Source organism: Physeter macrocephalus, chromosome 7, assembly GCF_002837175.3.
Source record: "Physeter macrocephalus isolate SW-GA chromosome 7, ASM283717v5, whole genome shotgun sequence".
Classification (NCBI taxonomy): Eukaryota; Metazoa; Chordata; class Mammalia; order Artiodactyla; family Physeteridae; genus Physeter; species Physeter macrocephalus.
In genome coordinates, this window is record NC_041220.1 from 54,229,482 (window position 1) to 54,254,963 (window position 25,482).

Genomic DNA, 25,482 nt, shown 5'->3' on the forward strand with positions numbered 1-25,482 from the left:
TAAGGGCAGGAAAGCAGGCCAGAATGATGAATTAGAGGCTGGTGGGATATGATGAAAGAGAACATGCTCAACTGTGGGTATTACAGTGTCCACAGATAACATACAATGTGCTTCTGGATCAGGACCTTGTGAAACCCTTCACTGGGTGAGGTTGATGGAATCATTTCTCCTCTCCTATCATCTTTCACAGTTTTTGAGGACTCTGATTCCCTCCTCGTCCCTCCCTTGCTAGGAATGGTTGTTTCCTCATACTAGAGTCTATATTACTAACTATAAAGATATTTTCTTTTCTAGGCTGTTTTTGTCTCTGCTTGTTCCCTCCTCCTCTAGGGACACCTTGCTGAGTTTGAAAGGCTTCAACCCGTTTCTGAGTTTGGTTATTTTCCATTTGGATTTCATGTAGGTCCAGTACTCCTTGCTGAGCTTGCTTTTAGTTCCTCTTTGCATTCTGGCCATCACTTATTTTCTAACTGACTCATCTACTCTTCCTCTGCAAGGGCTCCCATAGCCAGAAATATGAAATCAGTGGATCCTGGGTCTACCAAAACCTTCTATGTTCAAATAACCTGTCTACCCTTATCCTCCTGAGTTGGTTAATTTCTATCTAAACGGTGTTCTTCTATCAGGTCTTCATCTAACCTAGGCTTGGATTCAATCTGTTATGGACTGCCCAGCTCCCTTTTAACATAGTTCATCTTTTCCAGATCTTACCCTGTCCAATATATCTAGATTTTCAATAGCTGCTTAACATAGCTGTCCAGTCTTGAAGGTATGGTTCCCTATTTATTCTTGTAATGAACTGTCTATCTATCTGCAGCTTTAAGAAGCTTTCAGTAATTTCTCTGGTCCTTGCCCCCTTGGGGGCAGTCAATTCATTTATTCTTTGAGAGCTTGCCCTTCCTCCTCTGTTTGGTTTCTTTGGCTTCCCCCCATATATTATCATCTAGTAACTGCCAAGAACATCTCCCCTTTCTAATAGTCTAAAAGTATTAGACCTGGGTATGACTCTTTGCCTTTCTATATCTGTCTAGACCTTCAGAGTCACATTTTCTCCTTACTATCTATCTGCTCAGCCTATCAGCTCAAAGCTCAGCCTTTCTCTTAAGGAACTCTGTCTCTTTCTTCAGATTCATCAATTTGTTGGTCTGAAGATAAGACTGATGTGTTTTTCAAACCATTCCACATCGCCTTTGACTTCCTGAGTTAAACCACTTCTGTAAAGACAGAACGTTCAATTGCACAGGCCTTTTGAATTGCTTTTTTAGCTTTGCGTTTGCAGAAGTTTTGTTGAGTTGTGTTCTTACTTCACCCCAAGAAGATGGCGTACACACAGGTAAAGGCTTGCATTCTTTTTTGTTTGTTTTGTAGCAAAACCAACCACCTTTCTCTGACCGAATCCATGAATTAGGTCTCTAAAATCTAGAACCAGCATCAGAGGTTATTTAATTAACAAATTTAGAGGGAATTGGGACCATGTGATGGAGGACCACCAACACCTGTGAACAAGCCCCATGTATCTGAGGTGTTGGTACCTCCACTTGCTGATTTCTTTCCATCGGCCTGAGTGCGATTTATAACAACATAATAGGGCATGGAATTTGGGGCAGCCTTTCTTCAATACCTTTTCTAAGACGGCACAAATAATCAAGACTAGTTCACATCTACTCCTGGAGAGCTCATGGATCTCAGCTGTTTTGTAGTTTCCAGGCAGCACATTTTGTTCTGCTCACCTCCAGGAACTACAAAAGTTTGGTACCTCAGCCTTACCTGAATCACTGGGCCAAGCAACACATGTGTAGTTTGGGGCAGAGGCCACAGAGATTGCCCAAAGTCAAAAATCTACATGGGCCACGCTTGGTACAGGTCCACAGAAGCTTAAAGCCCCATGTCCTGCCTGCCCAGGAAATAATCACTCCATGTATATATTTTTCTCCCCAAATACCACTCCTTACTCTTCCTCAAGATTCCTGGTTCAATGTAGTAGGTGTTAGGTTTTGAAAGACCTAATAAATTATGCCTCTTTAATGTTGATTGATTGATATTGATGTTAAAACTCTGGGTTCTTTTACGTGCCAGGTAGGGTGATAGTCACAATTAAAAGACATAGTTTTTTAAAAAAATTATTTTATTGAAGTATAGTTGATTTACAATGTTGTGTTAATTTCTGATGTTCAGCAAAGTGATTCAGTTATACACATATATACATTCTTTCTTTCCCATTATGGTTTATCCTAGGATATTGAATATAGTTCCCTGTGCTACACAGTAAGACCTTGTTGTTTATTCTATATGTAATAGTTTGCCAAACTCCCACTCCATCCATCCCCCACCCCCTCCCCCTTGGCAACCACAAATCTGTTCTCTATGTGTGTGGGTCTGTTTCTGTTTCATTGATAAGTTCATATGTGCCATATTTTAGGTTCCACATATAAGTGATATCATATTGTATTTGTCTTTCTCTTTTTGACTCACTTCACTTAGTAGGATAATATCTAGGTCCATCCATGTTGCTACAAATGGCATTATTTCATTCTTTTTTATGGCTGAGTAGTTTTCCATTGTATATATGTACCACATCTTCTTTATCCATTCATCTGACATTTAGGTTGTTTCCATGTCTTGGCTATTGTGAATAGTGCTGCTATGAACATAAGGGTGCATGTATCTTTTTGAATTATAGTTTTTAAAAGACATAACGTTTGATCTCAAAAAATGTACCATCTGTTTGTGAAGAAAAGGCATACACTCTCAGTCTTCAGTTAAAGACTTAAAGAACTTACTAATGTAAGTTAAAGAACTTACTCGTGTAAGTTCATACCTATAGAACATAGGAACAGTTTGCTGACTTAGGAATGTGTCTTGCATCCAGCGCTTAGAGATGACGATGCAGTCTGTGTTCAATAGATGCTTGCTGAATGGCCCGGGTGCTTCTCAGCAAGAAAAGGTCCTACCCTCAGGGACATGTGGAAATAACAGAGGACCTATTGTTGGTCAGAGTGCCTGGGCATGGGGACAGTTACTGCTGGCCTTAGATGGAGCAAAGGTCCTGCAGTCTGTGAGAGGGTCCTGTCAGTGAAAAACTGTCCTGCTCCAAATGTCAGTGACGTTGCTTCCCCTTGGCCTCCCTCCACCTTCAACCAACATACACATGCTTTGAGACCCATGGGAATGAATGCACAAGAAATACTATTGTTTTATCTTGGTGCAAAAGTCAAAATTTGTGTTTCTTTTGGAATGTAACAACGTGGATTGAGCATGCCCTGGTTCCCTCTGACCCGTGGTTGACTTGTAGTCCTCTCTGCCTACCTGTGTTACCGTCCTGTCACAGGGTCTTGAAGTTACCCATGAGGTTGTATATGGTGGAAGTAAGTTGTTAACTCCCAGCGGGCAAGGACTGTCTTTCCCATCTTTCTATCCCTATAGCCCAGCTGTGCACAGAATAGGTGCTCAGTAAGCATGAGTGCAATAAACCAAATTACTGAGATTCCTGACATGCAACATAGACATGTTTTGTAATGGAAACCTCAACACAGACTGTCCCTGTATTTTCCAACTAGAATATTCATTAAATACAGCAAAACATGTGCTGAATGTTAAGTTTGGAATCTATCCTTTTGCTCTAGGTATTCGGAAAGAAATTGCTGCTCCATCTAACACATAAAATCCTTACTTGTACTTTTTTTTTTTTTTTTTACTGCAGGATTCCTTTCAGCAGGTAGGTTCAGTAGGTTAACTGTTTTCAACATCTGTTTATGTTTTACTTTGCATGGAAATGCCTGAAATGAATTGTGGTAGAGCATAAAATCCATTTTGTCTTGTATGCATTCCCTGATTGTTTTCAGCTGTAGAAAGTCAGTATTTCAGTTCTCTACTCTGCCAATCTGTTTCAATTTTTTAAAGTCACAACATTTCCATCATTACTGGATCAGTGAGTCAATTAGGTCTCTGATGTGCACAAATTCAACAGCTTCCTTAGTGCTACATGAAAAATAGGTTTAGCTTCCTTTGGAAACCTGTGAGCCTCCTCTGGATTATGCTACAGCTTCCTTAGAAATGAGGTGACTTATAATCAGGTTGTGAAATTCAAAACATTTTAATGAGTAAATGTTAAATATTTAATTTCCTGGGGGATGGAGAACCCAACCCTTCTTTCTTCCCCCTGTAGACTCCATTGTTTCCCAAAAAACATACTGAAAAAAAGGACCTTTAAGACTCTCCAATATATGCAGAAAGAGTTCTGTTATTGTATCTGTCTTAAAAGGAATCTTTTATTGCTTCAAGATTTGTGTCTGCTGTAAAATGATAACATTGACATATTTGAGATTGGGGGCAAAGTCATCTCAGAAAAGGACATAGGGTCTTATTTATCTACCTTGTCTAGGTGGGGAGTTGCCTGCTGTTTCTTTCCAAGATCATCTTCAGTAACTGTCACAGGAATGTGACCCTCCCACCTGGCTCTGAAGAAAATGGGGTTTACCTTGAAAGGTTCTCCTGTTGCCTTTAAAGACATCGCCTCATTTGAACAAAGATTATAACTTTCCTCCAGGGAGACTGAATTGAACAAATTCCACGCTGTGTGTTCAAGAGAGATAGAGACTCTTACAACTTTCTGAAGTTGAAAGAAGCATTGTTATGATCATATTTTTCTTACGTTTGCTTGGCCAATTTCATTTTATCGTTGGAATATTTGTGGTTGGAGCAAGGCATTTATTTTTTATCCCTTATTTGCAGACATGAAGATACGGTCAGGACCGGGTGATAACTTTATAAGGTCCCCTGGATTTTCAGTAGTGCAGACAATATTGTAGAAACTGCTTATGAAACATTCCAGTCTTTTCTCTCATGTTTCAGACTTCGACTAAACAATACTACCCTCAGAACAAATGCCGAATTGACATGCTGCCTGGATATTGGACTATTACGAGGTCTTCTTGACAGGAAAAATATTTTGTCGGTATTTAGTCTCCGTATTGAACAACAATTCTGGGATATGTGAATAGGAATCTTGAGGGAGGACTATCTGATGCTGTTGTTATTACGTTTATTTTCAAAGGAGAAAATGTGGGCAGGATTGGCTTTCAGAGACATGTGTTCTGCTGTGAATTGAGTAATTTCATTTTGAAAGAGTGCATGAGTTATTTGAACTTCGTATGCTTCAATTAAATGCCGGAAAATGGGATGAAAAGCCATACTGAAAACCAGATGCTTGTTCTTCATGCCTCTTGGGACATTAAAAATAAACATCACAACAAAAGACATTTGGGATTGGCATAATTTACTGATGGATGATTTTGGAGGCATTTTGCTTCTTGGTAGAGTGGGAGCTAGTATGAGCGAGAACTGACAGATGTCTGGTTTGAGAAGTGGCTAAATCACTGATCTCTTACTCAATAAATCTACGCTAAATCCATGTAAGGAATGGTTTCACAGTTTATTGAGAACAGAGAGGAAAGCATCTAACAGTTGCAGATTTTCCCCTTCTTAAATAAGGGGGTAACATTAGCTCGTTTTTCCTCAGTGGACAGAGAGTGGAGGTGGGTTGGAGAAGCTCCATCTCTAATACTGAAACAATTCAGATCACATTTTGGACTGATGGTTGTGTGTTGTGTGCAGGACAATGTTCCAAGCTGATTACCTATCATCCAGTAGAGTCTTAGTGTCTGCCTTTCTTCTGGAATGTACGGATATTAATACATGACAGTGTAACATCTCCGCAGAGCTTAGAGGGAGCTTCAGTGTACTGTTCAGGCCACACCAGCTGGAGTGACCTTGTCCTCAAGGCAGGCTGTTGCATTGTGGAAACAGCAAAGTGCGAGGGCATTTGCAGTTCACTGCCTTCCTGCCTAAAGAACTAGGGTGCTCAGTGAGCCTCAAGCCAATACATAATGTTGATTTTGGATGGATCTTTCTTAATTGTTTTTAACACTGTAAGCAGATCTTTTGTGGTACGACAGATGGTCACTGAATTTTGCCATCATTTTGCATACAATCCCATCCATTAAAATATGCACTCTCATTAAGAATATTTTGGTATTTTGACTTGATCATATCATAAACTTCAAAGCAATGAATAGAATTTTACTAAATCCACCAGACTGACACATGGATTCGGACAACCTTTGGGTAGTAGTAATATTTGTGCACCTGAGGGTCAGAGACTTAAGTGTTACCTAACCATCCTGTATTACCCAAGTCTACATAATTTCATAATTGTATTTAAGTATATAATCATTTTGGTATTTCAGAAAATCAATAGTATAGCGTCACATTATAAAGGCAGAATTACCCTTCACATTTCAAAATACTCTGTTGATCAGAACCAGTTTGTATACTGCTTAAAGTCTGCCTGATCTTTGGTTGTAATTTAAACCTATCCTATTTGAAATAAAAATATCAATATATCTCTTATGTCTGATGCTGTACCTTAAAAGTAGTAAGCTGATGTTAATCTCTTTGTAGATGGTATCATTAGGTGAATATTATAACTTACAGAGCTCCTGTAGGCCAAAATGGCATATGTTTACCAAAACTTTGCAATGGTCAAGGAATAGGAGTTTTTTTTGTTGCTGTTAATTAGATTTTTGATATTATTAAATAAAAACTTGGACCTCCTTTCTATTTCAATCTTTACTATTGAAAATGACTTTTCTTACACTGTCTTGCAGTGTACTAAGCAAATCTTTGAAAACTGATGATTAGGGCCAATACTTGCATGTCATTCTCAGGGCAAAATATTCTAAGCTATAGAAGTTGTCGAAGAGTCCACATTTTCTGGAATTCCATGTCATTCTCTGGCAATATTTTATAAATTCTTGATAATTTGCTTATTTTCTTATCATTTTCCACGTCTCGGAAAGATAGAGTAGAAAACTTCTGTAATTAAAGATTCCAGGTAATTAAGGTTTTATTAGATAATTAGGTGAAGGTTTTTAAGATAATGTTGAAAAGTGAGCTCTAGAAAGAAATTAATAAAAACCACAGAGAGGCCATTTCTAAGACGTAGCTCCCATTGGCGAGCTGCAGTGAGGTGTCGTCCTCCATTAGGCCATGTCTGACTTGGAAGGAGCATCAAAAGCCCCACGATGACTACGCTATGAGATCTGGTCCTTCATAGGTTTGGGGTCATCCGGGGTCAGCCCTGCATGCCTCAGTGGGGGAAAGCTTAGTCTATCTTTGTAGACAGAGCTGGAGAATAGATGGTGTGTTCCAGGAAGCTCTGAAAGCTATGGTCTAGAATTCAAGGCAAATTAAAAACCATGGGATCTCTAGTCACCTGCTGAGTTTCAGAAAAGGGAATGGCTTTAGATTCTGCCTTTTTTCTTCATTAACTTAAATTATTTTAATTAAATTACTCACAAAGAGCTTCAAATTCCTCTTCTGTAAATGGGTATGGTAATAGCAACCACTTAGTAGAGCTGTTGTGAGCATTTCCATATATAATGCATGTAGAGGAGTGCCTGGCTCATGGGAAATACTCAACGGGTGTTTGGCCATATTGTTATTGTTACTATTATTATTATGACTGTAATAATTATTCACGCATGGAGAAGCATTCAATTCCTTGTATTTCTAAGACTCTTCTGATGATGGGAGGGCAGATTAGAAGAGTTTGTTTATTATTTTAATATTTTTCTGGAGTGCCTACTACAAGCCAGGCCCTTTTAAAATACTGGGGTTACAATGAGAAGCAAAACCCAACATGGTCCCTGACCTCATGGAGCCTACAGCCTAGCAGGAATAACCAACATAATCTAATGATCATACAAATACATGTAAATCATAACTGGGATAAAGGGCCGAGAGACCGAACTAGTCATGGGTCATGAGTTGATGTTTAAGGGTGAATCCTGAGTGACTCCGGCAGGTGGGGGCTGGGCGGAGGCCATTCCAGGCAGAGAGTGATTATGGGGAACTGGGAAGAGCCAGGTGGCCGGTGTGGAGAGAGGAGGGTGGGCATGAGTGGTGTGCAATGAGCCTGGTATAGATGGGGCACACCTAGAGGGTCTCCAGATCCTGCTACTCAAAGTATGGTCCTCACACCACCAGCCGTCAGCATCAGCTGGGAGCTGGTCAGGAATGCAGAATCTGAAGCCACATCCCACACCTATTGGATCAGATTCTCCCCACATGATTCACGTGCACATTGAAATTTGAGAAGCATTGTCTTCAATACCATGTTAGGGAAGTTGGTCTTTGTCTCTCAAGTCCCTGGAAGGTTTTAAGCAGGGAGGTGATACATCCCAATGAGCATCTTGAAAAGATCACTTGGGCTACAGTGTGGAGTTTGAAAGGGGACAAGTGAGGATATGGGGAAACCAGTTAGGAGATTGTTGAAGTAGGTGGAGAATGTGGGGTCTCTAAGGGGACTGGGAAGTGACTGCCCGTGTTTCCACCAACTTTACTTTGTATTGTTTGCTTCCTATTAATCCTCGTTTGAAAACATTTTGGCTATCACACTAGTGATTTGTACTTGAAAATTGCTAATTTGTAATTTATGAAGTTGTAAATTTTTATTCTGAACTTATCCTGATTGATGACATATAAAAGGCACTGAGCTTCTTATTAACAGGAGATCATCCACTGTGGCTGCAGTGAGTAAACAAGCTTGATGGTTACATTACTGAGCATGAAAAGCCTAGATGTATGTATGGTGTTTAAAGAGAACTTTTAATAATTTTTTCCCTCCCTTCCATCAAAAGTTAAGTATATCAAAAACCTAAAACTTTTCTTGGGAAATTTTACTGGCCTTTAGTTGTGAGTCATTTATTTAATTGAGACAATATACATCTATTCTGATCCTACTATATACCAGGAACTAAAATAAAAAGGGATAAAAATAATGGTCTGGGCTATTTGTTGAATGAATTAAACATGGATCTTTACCTCCTGAGATTATAGTTTAGTAATTTTAGTGTGTACATAATGACCATGATCCAAAGTAGAGAGTGATAAATGCCATAGTCCAGTTAAAATGCTTCAGCTGCAAGTGATAGAATATTCAGATTGAAAGTGATATAACAAGAAATAATTTATTCTTTTCCCCTGTAAATGTAGCCTGAAAGTAAGCAGTTTAGGGCTGATAAGGCAACTTCACAAATCCATCAGGGATCCTGGTTCGTTCTTTCTTGCTACTCAGCCATCCTCTGCCTACAGCTTTCATCTCTGGGTCCAAGATAGTTGCTTGATCGTCAGCTATTATATCTATATTCCAGCCAGCAGGAAAGAGGAGGGACAATACTCCAGTCTTGGAGAATATTTCCTGGAAGTCATATTTACCATTTCCAAGTTCATCCCATGGTCAAGAACGTGGTCACATGGCCTCACACAGCTCCAAAAGAGACTGGGAAATGCTGTCTTAATTCTAAGTGCTGTCTTTATTCTAAAATTTAGGGTTCTGTTTCTAAGATCAAAGGGAAGAATAGGTGCTGGGAGTCTGCCTCAGAGAGATTACCTCTGTCTGGGTAGTCAAGGAAGGCTTCCTGAATGAGATGAAATATGAGTTACTTCTTTAAGGATTTGGATTTAAGCAGATGGATGTGGCAGAAATAGATAGTCTAGAACCATGATTTCCAAACTCTGTGCTGAAGTACCCCAAGACACTTCAGTGACTCACAGAGGCTGCTGGTTATTTTCAAGTTTTGAGGGAAATCTAGTGATACTTGACATCTGTTGGTTACCGAATGAAATACTAGCTTGAGGTAGTTCACAGTTTCAACATTAGATTGTGCTATATTCCTTTTGATGCCATCCTGTCTTCATAAAGCTGGGTTCTTGGTGGTTGCTGTGTAGAAAGTTGTACCAGGCAAAAATCCACGTGGAACAGGCAATGAGTGGTGGTGGTTTCTAGTCTGATTCTGAGGTTTGAGGTGTTGTGCAGTGCCCAACAGATGCACATGCCCCATTAGTGTAAGTAATTGTGGTTTTTTAAGAATGACATGAAAATATTGGATTGGCCAAAAAGTTCTGGTTTTTCCTTAAGATGTTATGGAAAAACCAGAAGGAACTTTTTGACCAACCCAATATTTAAAAATTTTAACTTACGTGTAGTATTTTTTCAAATGGCTACTAAGTTTTAGGATAAAAGTACTTATAAAATTGTTGGACCAGGCTAATAAATAAACGGAACTGTTAGGCATTTCTTTTGGCCTAGGACCACTGAAAAAATTACCTAGACACTGATGGTGCTGTGACCCCAGAATGTCTGGGGATCTCTGATTTATGGGGTTAATATAGTTTCATGTTCTTAACATAGGTGGTGTTGAAAAAATTTTTCTGTAATAAAATTCATGACAATGTTCTTTCTGAAACACAACATTTTCTAACTGACTTCAAAGTTCATAATAGGAAATTTGAGCATGGAGTTGTACTAATAAATAGTTCCAGTAAAAACTGATGTTATTAATTTTTAATATATTTTCCCTGAAAGGAAATATTTTTACTATTTTACCAAATACATTTTCTCCTCCAAGTATTTTTAGAAAATTCGAGAATAGACTCTGTAAGGCATGTGTCATTAAAAAAAAAAGGAGTTATTTACATAATTATGTACAGAGCAATTTTTGTTTAGGTGATTGAATTCATTTATTTATTCACAGATATTAATCATTCCTGATGGTGTTCTAGGTGCTGGGCATACACTGATGAGAAAAGGGTAATATTTGCACACATATAGAGAGATACAACTGAATTAGTATTACTTACGCTATGATTATGTTTTTACAGAAGCAGGAATAAATTTGTACTTTCTAGCTTTATAATCTTATGAGTGTTTGTTGGTTGTTATAGATTATAATGCATATTGCAGTCCTATTTCAGTTTGAATATCCCTGAAACTCATGCTTTCCTTTCTTCTTCTAATGTAATATATTAAAAGTCTGGATAATTGTTTTAATTTTGAAGATTAATTTTATCTTTGAACCTTTGTGGAGTAACCAAGTATTGGGTTAACAGCAATAATTAGGCAGTTTTATCTGTCAGTTTGCCACCTGTACAATTATATTAGGCTTCACTAAGGGCCCTAGTAAGAGATAACGTGATAAATTCTTAAGAGAATTTATAATTTGATTTGGTTATCATATTACATTTGTAGAATTTGAAATATCCATGTATGCAGGTATACAGTGATACTCTGTATCAGCTGTTGGCAAACTTTATCTGGAAAGGGCCAGACAGTAAATATTTTAGGCCTTGTGGGCCACATGGCTCTGTTGCAATTACTCAGTGCTGTTGCTGTAGCAGGAAAGCAGCTATAACAATATCTACATGAATGAACAGGGCTGTCTGCCAATAAAACTTTAGGGATAAAAACAGGCAGTGGCTGGGTTTGGCCCATGGGCTATAGTTTGCTGACCCCCGCTCTCTATATTTAAAATGCAAAATTTATCATGCAGGCAGGTTCACCTGATTGAAAAATAGTTCTTACATAACCCAGCAGTCAGAGTGAGAGCCATGTGTATAGTTCCCAGTCACTTACCCCACTCGGAATGAGGGGGGCTGTGGAGTGCGGCAAGGCTGTTGTCCCTAAGAAGGTACTTGGTTCCTTCTGGGCTGAACATCTGCTTTGTCCTAACCTGGTTGTTAGCAGCTCTTTTCATCTCTAATATCCCCAGTCAGATATTTCTGGTTCATTGGTTCTTTGGTGAGTCCTGGCCCCGGCCTTGGGAGGGAATCTTCCATCTGAGGGATCCATGGGCAGGTATCTCCTTGAAAGCTGCAGGAAGGTAGGACAGGATAAAGACAAATGTACCTGAAATATTAACTATGGTCTTCTTGACCTTTGAAATCCTCATAAAATGGACTTGAAACCCACTATACCCCTGTGGGTGTCCAAAGCCCTCCCCAAGTCTCTGCCAATCCACTGGGTACATGGTTCTCATAATCAGCTCTGGTTCCAGGCTTTGAATCTCCTGAATGAGTTCAGTTTGGGGATCATTTTTCATGTTTCCTTTTTCTTTAATTCCATGATACACAGCCTTTTTCTCACTCTAGCTATAGTGTGGAGAACAAATTAGGGAGTGCAAGAATAGATGGAGGTAAACCAGACACGGGGAGGCATTTGCAGGATTCCAGGTGAGAGGTGATGGCCGTTGTTAGTTGGATGTAGAATCTATGAGGCTGGAGAGTTTTGCTTTGCAGAGGGTTGTATCCAGGTGTCCAAACAGTGCCTGACACACAATGGGTGCTCAATTATCTCTTCCTGAGATAGGGAACCATGGGAGATTACTAGATGTGGGGATGGAGATTATTTATTTGGCCAGACATGTGGGGTTTGAGGTACTTTTGCAGCATCCACTCGGGAGATGTCAAATGGCCAGTTGGATACAAAGGTCTGGAGTGCAGAGGAAAAATCTATGCTTGCTATTTAAAGATGTAAGTCAATTGATGCTATTTGTATGGGTGGCATTGCCTGGAGAAAGCGGATGGGAGAAAAAAGTTTATAGAAAGAGGAGTGACCAGTGAGGGAGCAGAAAGAGAAGTCAAAGGAAGAAAGTGCTTGAAGAAGATGGGAGTGGCTAACTGAGAATTTGATCTGTCAAATGATACTGAGATGTCATTACAAGGATGACTGAAAAATATCATTTCAATAGAGCAACATGGAGGTCAATAGTGACCGTAGCAAAGGCCCTTTTGGTGCAGTGACAGAAGTGGATGCCAAACTGTAGTGGTCACAAGAGTAGGCGGTAAGTGAGGAAACTTGGACAATAAATATTCAGAACTGAGATCATTTTGGATGAGAAAGAAGGAGAGAGATAGGACTGTGCCTGAAGTGGGATATAGGCTTGAGAAGGGATTAAAAAATAACCAGGAGAGACCTTAACATAGTAAAAAGCTGATGGCAGTGATATAGGAGATAGAGGGAGGGGAAGAGAGGGGGAGAGGGGGAAAGAGAGGTAAATCGAGATCGGATATATGATTCAATGGAGAATTAAGATGGCAAATTCCTGAGAAGAGAGGAGGAGATGAAGTCTGTAGCAAATGTGGAAGGATTAGTCTTGAATAGGAAGAGTCTTAAATAGCATCTCTACAGGAGAGAAGGGTCTATAAATGAGCAGGTTTGTGTGCTGAAATTTAGGTAGGTGAGGCAATTCCCATTTGATGGTTTTTATTCTCTCTGTAGGGTGGGAATAGGGGTGGATCCTCTTCTGAAAGTGAGTGCAGAAGAGTGGGAAAAGATAGTTTGAGGAGAATAGAAAAGACTTTAAATTAGCAATCAAGTAGTCCTGTTGTGTGACTTTTTACAGCCACGTTCAACTGTCCAAGTATAGATACAGAGAGAGAAGATTGTTGGATTCATCTCATGTTGGCTTTTACAAGATAGGTGAGAAGAAAATCCAGAGGGGTAAGGGGGTTCAGGGCATTAGCAAGAGTATCATTGAAATAATGGTCCAAAGATTTTAAAGAAGATATATAGGGAAATGAAGAAAGGAGAGAGTTGATAGAGTGGAAGAAGATAGAGGGATCAAAGGACAGTAGGTCCTGAAAGATGCAGAGAATGGCTGTCGTGATGAATGGATAAAGAAGATGTGATACACACACACACACACACACACACACACACACACAATGGAATATTACTCAGCCATAAAAAAGAATGAAATAATGCCATTTGCAGCAACATGGATGGACCTAGAGATTATCATGCTAAGTGAAGTAAGCCAGACAAAGACAAATAGCATATGATATTGCTCATATGTGGAATCTAAAAAAATGATACAAATGAACTTATTTACGAAACAGAAATAGACTCACAGACATAGAAAACAAACGTATAATTACTAAAGGGGAAGGGGGAGAGGGATAAATTAGGAGTTTGGGATTACACACTACTATATACACACTACTATATATAAAATAGATAACCAACAAGGCCCTACTGTATAGCACTGGGAACTCTACTCAATATTCTATAATAACCCATAATGGAAAAGAATCTGAAAAAGAATATATATGTATATATATATATATGTGTGTGTGTATAACTGGGTCACTGTGCTGTACATCTGAGCCTAATACAACCTTGTAAACCAACTATATATTTTAAAACGAGAGAGAGAATGGCTGTTGTGAAAAAAAGTTGAATCACTAAGCCAGGAGGCAAGCATAATAAAGAATGTAAAAGAGACAGATGAGAAGGTCTCCCAGTGGAACCAATGACTCAAGGAGATGTCCCAGTCAGGTAGATTGTGTCCATATATGTTACATAAGCCAACACGACACCTTTAAAAATAAATGTAGTTCTTAAGACACAAGAAATGAGTTTTCACCAACAGGATTAATAAAACATGAGAACTACATATTTGAAATATGTGCAGGTCAACAAGATGCATTGCTCCCTGCCTGCACCATGGAATGCTTGTGCCTGTGCTTAGCTTACGGTTTCAAGTATGTGGAGGGTAGATTCTGGAAGAGGGTATCTTCTGGCGAGAGGGTTGTTGAGTCCACTGAAATGAAGCTTAGGAATTGTCCTAGCAGTTTATCTCATCTGGCATTATTCACCCAACAGTAAAGTCTGAGAGTTGCATTATATTCAGAGGAACCTCAAAGGGCCTCTGAATAATGCAGCATTTATAGCAATAGTCTTAAGTGGCCATGAATGCAAGAGAAAAGTTACGCACTTGAGGAAAGTGCTGAGATTTCTTCTAAGTATTTCTTAGTTCTGAATTTCTTGTAAGTATTTCTTCCTCTTCTCCCCTTCATAAAAGGAATTAATTTCCTAGTTATTGGAGAAAGCATTTGCACTAATCATGAATATGGTTTCTGGAGGTCAAATACTTGTTGATATACTTATATAAGATATTAAAATGAGCCTCTAGCACTTTCCCTACTGATTCTTCACTTATGAATGCTAAATGAGATGTATTTGGACACAGGATTCCACATAGCACTGAGGCCATTGTGCATTTGCCACCCAAGAAGATTATCACTATAATGCCCCTGTGACCACCCACCTTAACCAAGAAAGCTTTTCCATTGTTGTGGAAGCCAAAGAAAGTTCATAACTCTTTACCTCTCTGGATGTATTTTACCACTCTTTTAAGCTGTAACAGGGCTTTTCAGGGATACTTTTCTCAGAATCATGGCTAGTTCAAGTGCTGGTTCTCTATAATGTCTTGACTGATCCTCCAGCAAGAAATCGTATTCCTATCTTTTGGTGCTTATCATTTGCTACCTCAAAATATAGGTATTTATGTACATATCTTATCTCTCCTACAAGACTGTGAGCTTTGGAGGGACAGATGGTCTTAAATCGTTATTATATCCATCACTATGCTTATTATAATTAGTATGTGTTCAATAACTACTTGTTGAGTAAATGAAGTAAATAAGTCAGTTCTACTACTGTTTCTGTTGAGCTGTAGTTCCACACTGGCTTTTTCTTTTTTTTTTTAGGACTGTGTTTGATCTCGAAAGACCTCTTGGTTCCTGAACTACATCTGGGGCTCTCTTGGACTCCACACAGGTTCTGTGTGGTTTGTCCTGGGTTGCCATTAGACCTGTCGTTTGGTCTGTGGCCCTTACTTCCTTATCTATGTGTGGCCTTAAATTTATTTATTTTATTTACTTTTGGCTGCATTGGGTCTTTTTTTTTTTTTTTTTTTTTTTTTTTGTTGTATGCGGGGCTCCCCCTGCTGCTCCATTTTGCTCAGGGTTTTTGAAGTGTTCCCTATCTTTTTTTTTTTTTTTTTTTTTTTTTGTGGTATGCGGGCCTCCCTCTGCTGCGGCCTCTCCCGTTGCGGAGCACAGGCTCCGGACGCGCAGGCTCAGCGGCCATGGCTCACGGGCCCAGCCGCTCCGCGGCACGTGGGATCTTCCCGGACCGGGGCGCGAACCCGGTTCCCCTGCATCGGCAGGCAGACGCGCAACCACTGCGCCACCAGGGAAGCCCTGCATTGGGTCTTTGTTGCTACATGCAGGCTTTCTCGAGTTGTGGCGAGCGGGGCCTACTCTTCATTGCGGCACACGGGCTTCAGTAGTTGTGGCACTTGGGCTCAGTAGTTGTGGCTCACTGGCTTAGTTGCTCCACGGCATGTGGGATCTTCCCAGGCCAGGGCTCGAACTTGTGTCTCCTGCATTGGTAGGAGGATTCTTAACCACTGCTCCACCAGGGAAGCCCCACACTGGCTTTTTACAGGTAAATGTTATATCCAAGCCTCAAAGGGTATCACCCACACAATGCTGGTGTTATAATCAATGTGCTATAGCAGATCTTATATTATATTGTGTCAATGTGTTAGATCACATTGGGTGAAATCTGAAACTGACCCTCATATACGGAAGGCAAGGAGAGACTGAAGAAAGAGGCAGATCACTCCAGATTGGTAGATGGCAGTTTTAATAAGCAAGGGAACTTACATGCAAGGTTTGTCTTGGACAGCTGCAAGGTGATTAGATCTCCACACCTGCCAGAATCTTAAGAGTTTATATAGAAGACATAATGGGATGCAGTCATGTATACCATCCAGATGGTCTCAACAGCGCATTGCTCTCTCAAGGCTGTGTCCTTGAAAATGGCTTTGGCTGTGGGAACAGTGGGCGTAACGTACATTCCAAGGACAGAAGAGGGGGTGAGGAGCCTCTGATTGCCTGAATCCAGCTCATGGTTCAACTGGTAGGTCGCGTCCTTTCCACGACCTCCTCCTGCCACTTAATTGTAAATTAACTCTGAATTAACTCACGTTGGCTGGTCATTTAAACCAGGTTCAAAGGGAATGGGTCAGTAAAGACATTAATCTAGGAAATCAAGCCATTCTTAAGCTAACAGCATACGTTCTTTCAAATAATGTCTCCCACGGAGACTACTTAAAATTACAGAGGGTGTCATCACCTCAGTGTAGGTAGTGAACACTGCTTGCAATATGTGTTAGTGAACCAGAACTCATTTTGATGTAGGAGGAATAAAGCAGAAATGGAGAATCACATATGCTTTGCAATTCAGAAGAGCTCATCAAAGTTGCCTTTTTATCCGTGGGAAATTATCAGGTACTGGTTATATACCAGAAAGGATCAAATGCAGGATCATCGGTTAGGACAACTTCTTGATTATGATAAAGCTCTTTCTCAAAGGTCATTCAATGAAAAAAATTAGATTTTTCTTACAGAGGAAGAACCAACAAAACTTGGTAATGAATAGCATGGGGGGATGATGGAAAAGTCTGGAGTCTTGAGGTTATAGGAATAGTGGAGTTTGTTTTAGCACAAATATGGAAGTCAGGAACTAGTTTGAAGGTAATGGATAAAGAAGGAGATTAGTTTGGTTTTGGACACGTTGAGAAGAGATGATGCTATGCACTAGGCGTCAGAAATATATGGTCTAACTTGAAAGGAAGTTCAGGACTCAAGAGATTCAAGAGCTGGGTACACCAAGGCTGTAGTTCAAGCTCTGAAACTGTCAGAGAAGAAAAGGCAAGGAGAGTCAGAAGTCCAAGAGAGAACCATGAGAAACATCTTAATTAATGGGATCAGAAGAGTTGCTCATAGTGACTCAAATCACTTTTAATTCCATCTCTGTTGAAAAAATTACTCCCCTAAGCCAGTTGCAATAAATGAATTTCCAGACATTGTTTCTGGCAAGAGACTGAGCTAAGCAAAATTTAAAGAATTTGAAGACAAGAACTTTATCTTGTTGAACCATCTCCGTTGCATCTCATCATTCTCTCACAAATGGATGGGCTGCAGGGACAGTGTGGACAGTGGAGGGCATCCTGTCAGTGGCCAACAGAACAGGCTCTTTTTCACTGTTCAACTTGCCACTAAATACATGGTCAGTAATATTCAATCTTGCTGAATTATTAATGGTTAAAAACTTATTTTATCCAGATTCATGCAGATTTGGGTTAGGACTAATGAGCAAAACAAGAATGAAGTCTGGATAATGCCCTGTCCACAACTACTCACCAGTATTTTATCACTGTGTTAGGCACTCTTTGCTTAGAGTTCTAGGTCAAGGTGAGTTCTTGCCATGGTAAGAACAGCCCTTTGGAATAATACCAAATTAGCAGATACATTAAAAAAAAAAATCAAGATGGAATATCGTTATAAGTTCATATACTCCTGAAAAACATTTCAGAAATAGATGATTTGCTCTTCCCTGAATGTGATTTGTAGTTACTTGTTCATTTATTAGTGTGATTTGGTGACTACCCTCATTTCATGCCCTAAAAGACACGGAGGAAAATCTCTTAGGAATGCTGCTTCTCTAAACGGATAGCTGTACTCTAAAATGTCATACCATGTACTGAGTTGCTTTGTAATATTAAAACCATGTTTCATTTTCCTCTCCTACTTTAGGTCTTGGGAGCTGATGATGATACCATGGGTGACGGTTGCTCTCAGAAGCTGGCGACTGTGAATGTTCTTCGTTTCCTATTGCTGGTCCTGGTTCCATGTATCTGTGCTCTCATTGTCCTGCTGGCGATCCTGCTCTCCTTTGTTGGTAAGTGATGCCATTATTAAAGATAAATGAAGTTAAAATTAAAATTAGCTTGATTTATAAGAGCTGTTTCTACTGCTCTGGGTGGTGGTTTACCATGGGAGGATCTTTCCCAGCGGGGAGAAATCTGATTGTATTTGCATTTTCAAAAGACAAAAGACCTGGATACACTATAGGGGACCAGAGGCATAAAGAAATGAAGGCAGGGAGACAATTTGGCGACTGGCTGTTGTCTAAGTCAAAGATGATAAGGACTTAGATTAAAGCATTTGGTGCACTAAAATCAACGGAAATCAAGACAGATTGGATTTTGGCATGGGGGAGAAAGAGAAGTCAAGGTTGACTCTCCGATTTCTAGCTTGGGCAACCAGGTTGATTTTGGTGCCACCTGTCAATGTAGGAAGTAGAGGCGGAGGAGAGGGATGCAGGTAGATGGAGGGCAGGCTGGAAGTTCAGTTAGGACATGTTAAGTTGGAGATACTTGTGGAACAACTAAATACAGTGGAATCATAGTTTAAGTGCATTTATGGTGAGCAAATTCAGCAGTGCAAGCTGGGCCCAGAAATGGAGGACTGTAAGAGTCCAACACCTTACCTTCCCAAGGGAATTTCAAGGGAAATTGTGAGTCTGTGTGATTTCTGGCTTCTGTGCTGACTTTAGAATTTAACTCCCACCCCACTGTTACTAGTCTGAAGCTGGAACTATCCAGAAGGGAAGCTGAGAAGGGAGCCTGAGTGCAGTTATGAATGTGGGAGTCTCAGTGGAAGCAGATCAACTGTGAGGAGAAAGGGCACTGATTAAAAGCTGGGGGCAAAGCCCTGGAGGATGCCGGTGTTTAGGGGAGACAAGGAGAGAGGAAGCATCAAGAGATACCGGAAGTGTTGGTGGAGAAGAAGGAAAGGAACCGGGAAATGCTGGGTTTCACAGAAGCCAAAGGCAGAGAGATGGTCAGAGGTCACAGGGTTACATGTAAGAAGAGGAAAGAAAATGCCTCAGCCCAGGAAGTCTACAGGTTTTCTATTGGGGTTTTAATCGCCCTGCCCCACGTGGTGCCAGCTCTGGCCTGCTCTCGGGCTAAAGGCAGGACAAAACCCTGAAACTCACCTCTGCCCTTCTCTTCTTCCAGGACTCCCCTCCCCTCCAGACTTGGCCTGCTTTTGTTTCCTTTCCAGTACCGTCGGGTCGTTGCTTTTTTGTGTTTTGTCCAGAGTTTATAGTTGTTATGTCTGGGATGGTCTGTCTGGTAGAAGCTCCCTCAGTCATACCCCTGTCATTTTTAACAGTCTCATTCTCAGAACACTGTGTGGAATGGCTCACACACCATGAAGAATATTTCCTTTCAATCTCAGGGTGGAATGCTAATATAAGTTTAAAACCCATTTTTAAGTGCTTCAGAGCTTAGAGGCCTCTGAGCAGAGGCAGGGTGCTATTAAAACAGTGCTTTAATTGGGTTTATTTGTTTGTTTATATATTAAATTTAAACATTTTTTATCACTTTATTGAAATTTAATTTACACACCATACAATTCACCCATTTAAAATGTGTAATTCAATAATTTTTAATATATTCACAGGTAAGTTCAGCCATCACCACAGTCAATTTTAGAACATTTTCATTACCTCAAGAAGAAACTCTTTTCCCTTTTAGCTATCTGTCACCCTCCCTTCTTTCTATCTCCCCTGTGCCCCAGCCCTAAGCAACCACTAATGTACTTTGTGTCTCTATAGATTCCCCTATTCTGGACATTTCATATGACCATATGTGGTTTTTGTGACTGGCTTCTTTCACTCCACATAATATTTTCAAGGTTCATCCATGTTTTAGTATCTATCAGTACTTCATTCCTTATGGCGAAATAGTACTCCATTGTATGGATTCACCACATTAAAAAAATCCATTTATCAATCGATGGACATTTTAGTTGTTTCCATCTTTTGGCTATTACGAATAATGTTGCTCTGAACCTTCATGTTCATGTTTTTGTGCGGACATATGTTTTCATTTATCTTGGGCTTATACCTAGGGGTAGATTTTTCTTTTATCACTTATATGAGATTAGGAAGTGAACCAATTTGTAACCATTTCTTAGTGCTATTTTGGCTTATATGTAGGTAACCTTTAGACAGTGGGTATTTTCCGAACACTGTCTTCGAAAGCATTCTTTTCATAGGTTCTGCACCAGGTGATTTGATATAGATATATTAAGTAATATCTGCCCAAATAAACATTTCCTGTTTTATAACTGAGATGTTTGTTGTTTTAATGAGCAATAAAATCATTTTATACCTTTGTTTAAAAAACCTCATTAGATTCTGCCTGCTTTTAAGAATGTTCTGTTTGGTTTGCGTTTATAATCCGTGCTCTTTCAAAGTTTTGTAGTTATTTCTGGGTCTGTAAGGTTTGCTAAGGGATGGTGGAATGCCACTTGCATACAGATAACAGGAGCTCTAGCTTCAAAAGGCAAAGAGATAACAGTGAGAGGTTTATTGATTAGGAAAAGATAATAAAACCTTATGCTAACAAACACAGGTGCACTACGCGTTTCTAATTTTGTCTCTTTGGGCTTCTGGCATGCGTAAAGTCAAGATGGCAGAGATTTCTGAAGGTGAGAGAGTTGGACTTTCTGAATAATTATTTCAGCAGCAGGCTGTAGAAAAGAGCAATAGCAAATCGTTTCTCTCCTCAACCCCTTAAACTGAAGCTGGAGCTACAAAGGTTTCGTTTAGTTTAATTTAGTTTAGTTTGGACTCTAAAATGAAGATTCAGGTTTTTGAAGAAAATTGAAAGGAAAAATGAAGAGTAAGAAAGGTACAATATTATACCTGGGTTTTTATTTCTTCAGTTATAGTCTAATACTGAAGGGCCATGTGACCTAGAAGAAAGAATTTATAACTCAATGCTAGGAGGTCTGGGTGTAGCATCTTACTCTTCCATTTACTAGATGTGTGACTTTTGGTCACATGCTTTACCTCCTCTGTGAGATGGGGAATATATTTCTTATTCATTTCACAGAATTGTTATGGAAGTAAAATGAAATAATACCTGTGAAAGTGTTTTTATTTATTTTTTATTTTTTTTAGTTTAAAAAAAAATTTTGTTTTATATTGGAGTATAGTTGATTAATAATGTGTTAGTTTCAGGTGTATAGCAAAGTAATTCAGTTATACATATACATTCTATTCTTTTTCAAATTCTTTTCCCATTTAAGTTAATACGAATATTGAGCAGAATTCCCTGTGCTATACAGTAGGTCCTTGTTTGTTATCTTTTTTTTTTTTTTTTTTTTTGGCTATGCCGCGTGGCACGTGGGATCTTAGTTTCCCGACCAGGGATCGTACCCACGCTCCCTGCAGTGGAAACGCGAAGTCTTATCCACTGGACCACCAGGGAAGTCCTGCTGGTTATCCATTTTAAATATAGCAGTGTGTACATGTCAATCCCAAACTCCCAATCTATCCCTTCCCCCCCGGTAACCATAAGTTTGTTCTGTGAGTCTGTTTCTGCTTTGTAAATAAGTTCGTTTGTATCATTTTTTTAAGATTATGCATATCATATTGTGAAAGCGTTTTTATAGGTGACAACATTCATTATGAGAGTAAAAAATTGGTTTTTGCTTATGAATATTATTACTAATATTAGATAACTTGTTAATAAATAGTTCTCTTACACTCAAAAATTAACCAAAAATGTCCTTATCTCATTTTAACTCTATCTGTAAGAACTAAAATCTGTGTACTATGACCCATCATCATAGTAATCCCATAATTCATAACCCCATAACCCTACAACCAAGCCATTGCCATAGTATAGTTTAATTGCTAATAAAGTAGCTAGGAAGAAGTAAAGTTGACCGACTGTTGGATTTGCAGTGTGATGCCAAGTTTCACTTGACTGTTAGGCTCAGGTCTGAGAGCCACTTTCAGAGACTCATTCCTCTCTTATAAGAGCTAAACTAGCAGTTTAGTTCTTCCATCACATGTTGTGCTTCCATCACAGGACTACAAGAGTCAGCTAGTACCATGGAATACTTGATCAGAGCTTGGGCTGATATCTGCCTTAAATTATTTATAAATAATATAGAAACATTATATATGCAACACTTAAAGTAAAATTATGTTGACATGTTGAGCAACACTGAACAGACATAAAATTGTAGATATAATTTGATACTGTTTATTCCTTTATTGAATGCCTGTTAAATTCGAGGCAGTGTCCTATGGGACTTAGGCACAGACCTGAATCAGCCTATCCTCACGGGCTTCCTAGTTCAGTGAAGGAGGGACCCGTAAAAATGACCACACAATTGATTAGTTACCACAGAGGTAACTCCTATGCAGGAAGAGAGTTTCTTTGAGACAGGGTCTGACAGGGTCTGAATGTGGTCTGAGAAGCCTTCCCTGAGTGGGTAGCACTTTAACCATGACCTTCACCATGAGGATTTTGGAGTGGGGGAGTGGTGTGATTGATCTGGTTGGGGCTGTTAAAAGGTGTTTTTGACACCTGTCTGGAGAAAGGGTTGAAGTGGGTAGAGAATGTGGCAGGGGAAAAAATAGAAAGTTATTTCAAGCATCTTATAAATGTGGTGCTTTGGAGTATGGTCTGCACTGATTTTTTCTTTTTTAAGCAGAGGTCTTCTTAGAAGCCCATATGATTTAAATTTATTTATTTATTTATTTTTGGCTGCATTGGGTTTTCGTTGCTGTGCGAGGGCTTTCTCTAGTTGCGGTGAGCGGGGGCCACTCTTCATCGTGGTGCGCGGGCCTCTCACTATCGCGGCCTCTCTTGTTGCGGAGCACAGGCTCCAGATGTCTGCACTGATTTTTGCAAACTCTTATTCATCTCAATTTGACTTTGTCAAAGGTATGGTTCCCCCGCATCTCATTAGAATGTTCTTAACTTTTTTTTCCCCACCTGTTGAGGATTGAAAATATTTGATGAATAACACTAACGCAACCGCCCCATCTTGGTCAATATCTTCATTTACCCAGTAATTCAAACCGGAAACCTTGAAGGGACCTCTGACTCTTTCCATTATGTTCTTACAATTTTGCCTCTGAAAGCTCTCTCCCAAATGTTCCCTTTGTTCTCACTGCTTTTGCCTTGACTCAGACTTGGTTTCAAGACTTGGTTTCAAAGGCTCGTGCACTGATCCACATCTAAAATAAATTTTGTTTTAGCCTTAAGCTTAAGAATGGCCTAAGGTTACCATCCTAGTTTTCTTAATTCTATGTAAAGTCTATGTGGGACCTATTAATTTTTTATTTTTGTCATGCATTGAAGAAGAAAGAAATTATAGTGGTGGGAAGTATAGGAAATATGGTAAAATAGTTTGTTTTTCTTGAACTCAAGAGAAATATTCCTCTATAAAAGTGACTTTCCTCTTCAAAAATGCTAGATGAGCTGGAGATCATTGAACTTAAATACAGTTTTTCTCTTACCAAATTTTTTAGCAGCTTGTGGCTTTTAACAAGAATTTGGAATGATGAGAATCTTAACTTCCTAAATTATAGTGTTGTGTTTTGAATATCATTTAAAAATGGAAAACCTCCCAGATCCTGATTTCTTTACACCAAAACCTTAAGATTTTCCATGCTCTTTTATGACCTGACTCCACGTTCCTTATTTAATTCTCCAAATTCCTTTAATAATGCTGGTCTTCTGAGCCGATTCAAAAACATAGAGTTCTCAAACCTGAAAATATTTTTTCGTTAATTCCTTAGGCCTGAGGTTATGCGTTATGTCTAAAGTTTTGGAAAGGGCAGTCTAAAGCCTTGTACTCAAAGTGTAGTCCGTGGATGCAGCATCACTAGGGAGTTTGTGTGAAATGCAGAATCTGGAATCTTGGGCCCCCACTCCAGACCTGCCAAATTTGCCTTCTAATGAGATCCCCAGGTGATTTCTATGCTTCATCCAGTCCTTAACCCACTGCAATCTGACCTTTTCCTCTTCTTTTCCTACTACTAAATCTGTTCTGAGGCCCCCAATGTCCTTTTTTTTGAATGTGCAGAATTTGGAACCGATGTGTGTTTGAACAAGAGTTTGAAATGGAGAGCCTGTGCTTCCTCTCTGTGTTTGTTTACATCTGTTCACAATGAGCATGCTCATTCTTGGTGCCAACAATGTTTTCTTCCATTCAGATGTGACGCCCAGATATGATCTTGCTCAGTCTTGACTACTCCCTTCTTCTTGAAATGCTCTTCTGCTTTGCTTGGATATTATCATTTCTAATTTTCCTTCTATTTCTGGCGGCTCTTTCTCTGTCTCCTTAAGCTCATCTTTCTCTACCTATCCAGTAAATTTTGGGGCGTCTGTCCTAAGCTCTCTTCTCACTTTGCACCCATACGTCTCTAGACAATATCATCTTCTCCCATGACTTCCTTCATCATTCATGCATTCAACAAGTATTTATTGAGACCTTCACTGGTGCCAAGCATTCTGCTGGGTGCTTGAGATGCAGGCATGCATAATATACCTTCCTGCCTTTGAGGAGGCAGACAAGAAAACAGACAATTTCACCTGAGTGTGTATGTGGTATATGCAGAGTGTGCTCTGGGAACACAAAGAAGATGCACGTTTGTGGGGAAGTCTGGCAAGGCCTTCTGGAGGAAGTGTTTAGATTGCCCCGGATTTAGACTTTTTTCCCCTTGAATGTTTCATAGCATTTTATACTCAATGTATTTATAATAATTATAGTAACAAAAGGAAGCTTCTACAACTTTTATTTTTCATTCTCTATTATCTATTGTATCAGTCAGGGCAGGTTATGCTATGCTGTGTAACACAAATAATTCTAATATATTAGTGGCTTAACAACAACGAAGGTCAGTTTCTCATTTGCAACATGTGCTCTGCAAGATGGCAGGGGGGCTATGCTCATTCAGGTCATTAAAGGAGTAAACTGATGGACCAGCCATCATCTTGAACCTTTGTGGTTATTGTGCCAGAAAGAAAGAAAGAAAGAGAGCCCTGGAGTAACTTCTATACTTTTTTAATACTTTTAAAAAAGTATATAATGCAGCATCACTAATTATAATCACAATGCCGTACATTA

The 25,482-nt window shown here is 39.5% G+C and overlaps 1 protein-coding gene across 1 annotated transcript in view; it reads left to right on the forward strand.

The window, feature by feature from the left end:
* The first annotated feature begins 18,294 nt into the window (after window positions 1-18,294).
* CORIN (corin, serine peptidase) overlaps window positions 18,295-25,482 on the forward strand; it is a 229,776-nt gene continuing 222,588 nt past the window's right edge. Inside the window, exon 1 of the mRNA XM_024131999.2 lies at window positions 18,295-18,433. Within this exon, the coding sequence (XP_023987767.1) occupies window positions 18,313-18,433 (121 nt within the window). The 5' untranslated portion in view covers window positions 18,295-18,312. The remainder of the gene's footprint in view (window positions 18,434-25,482) is intronic.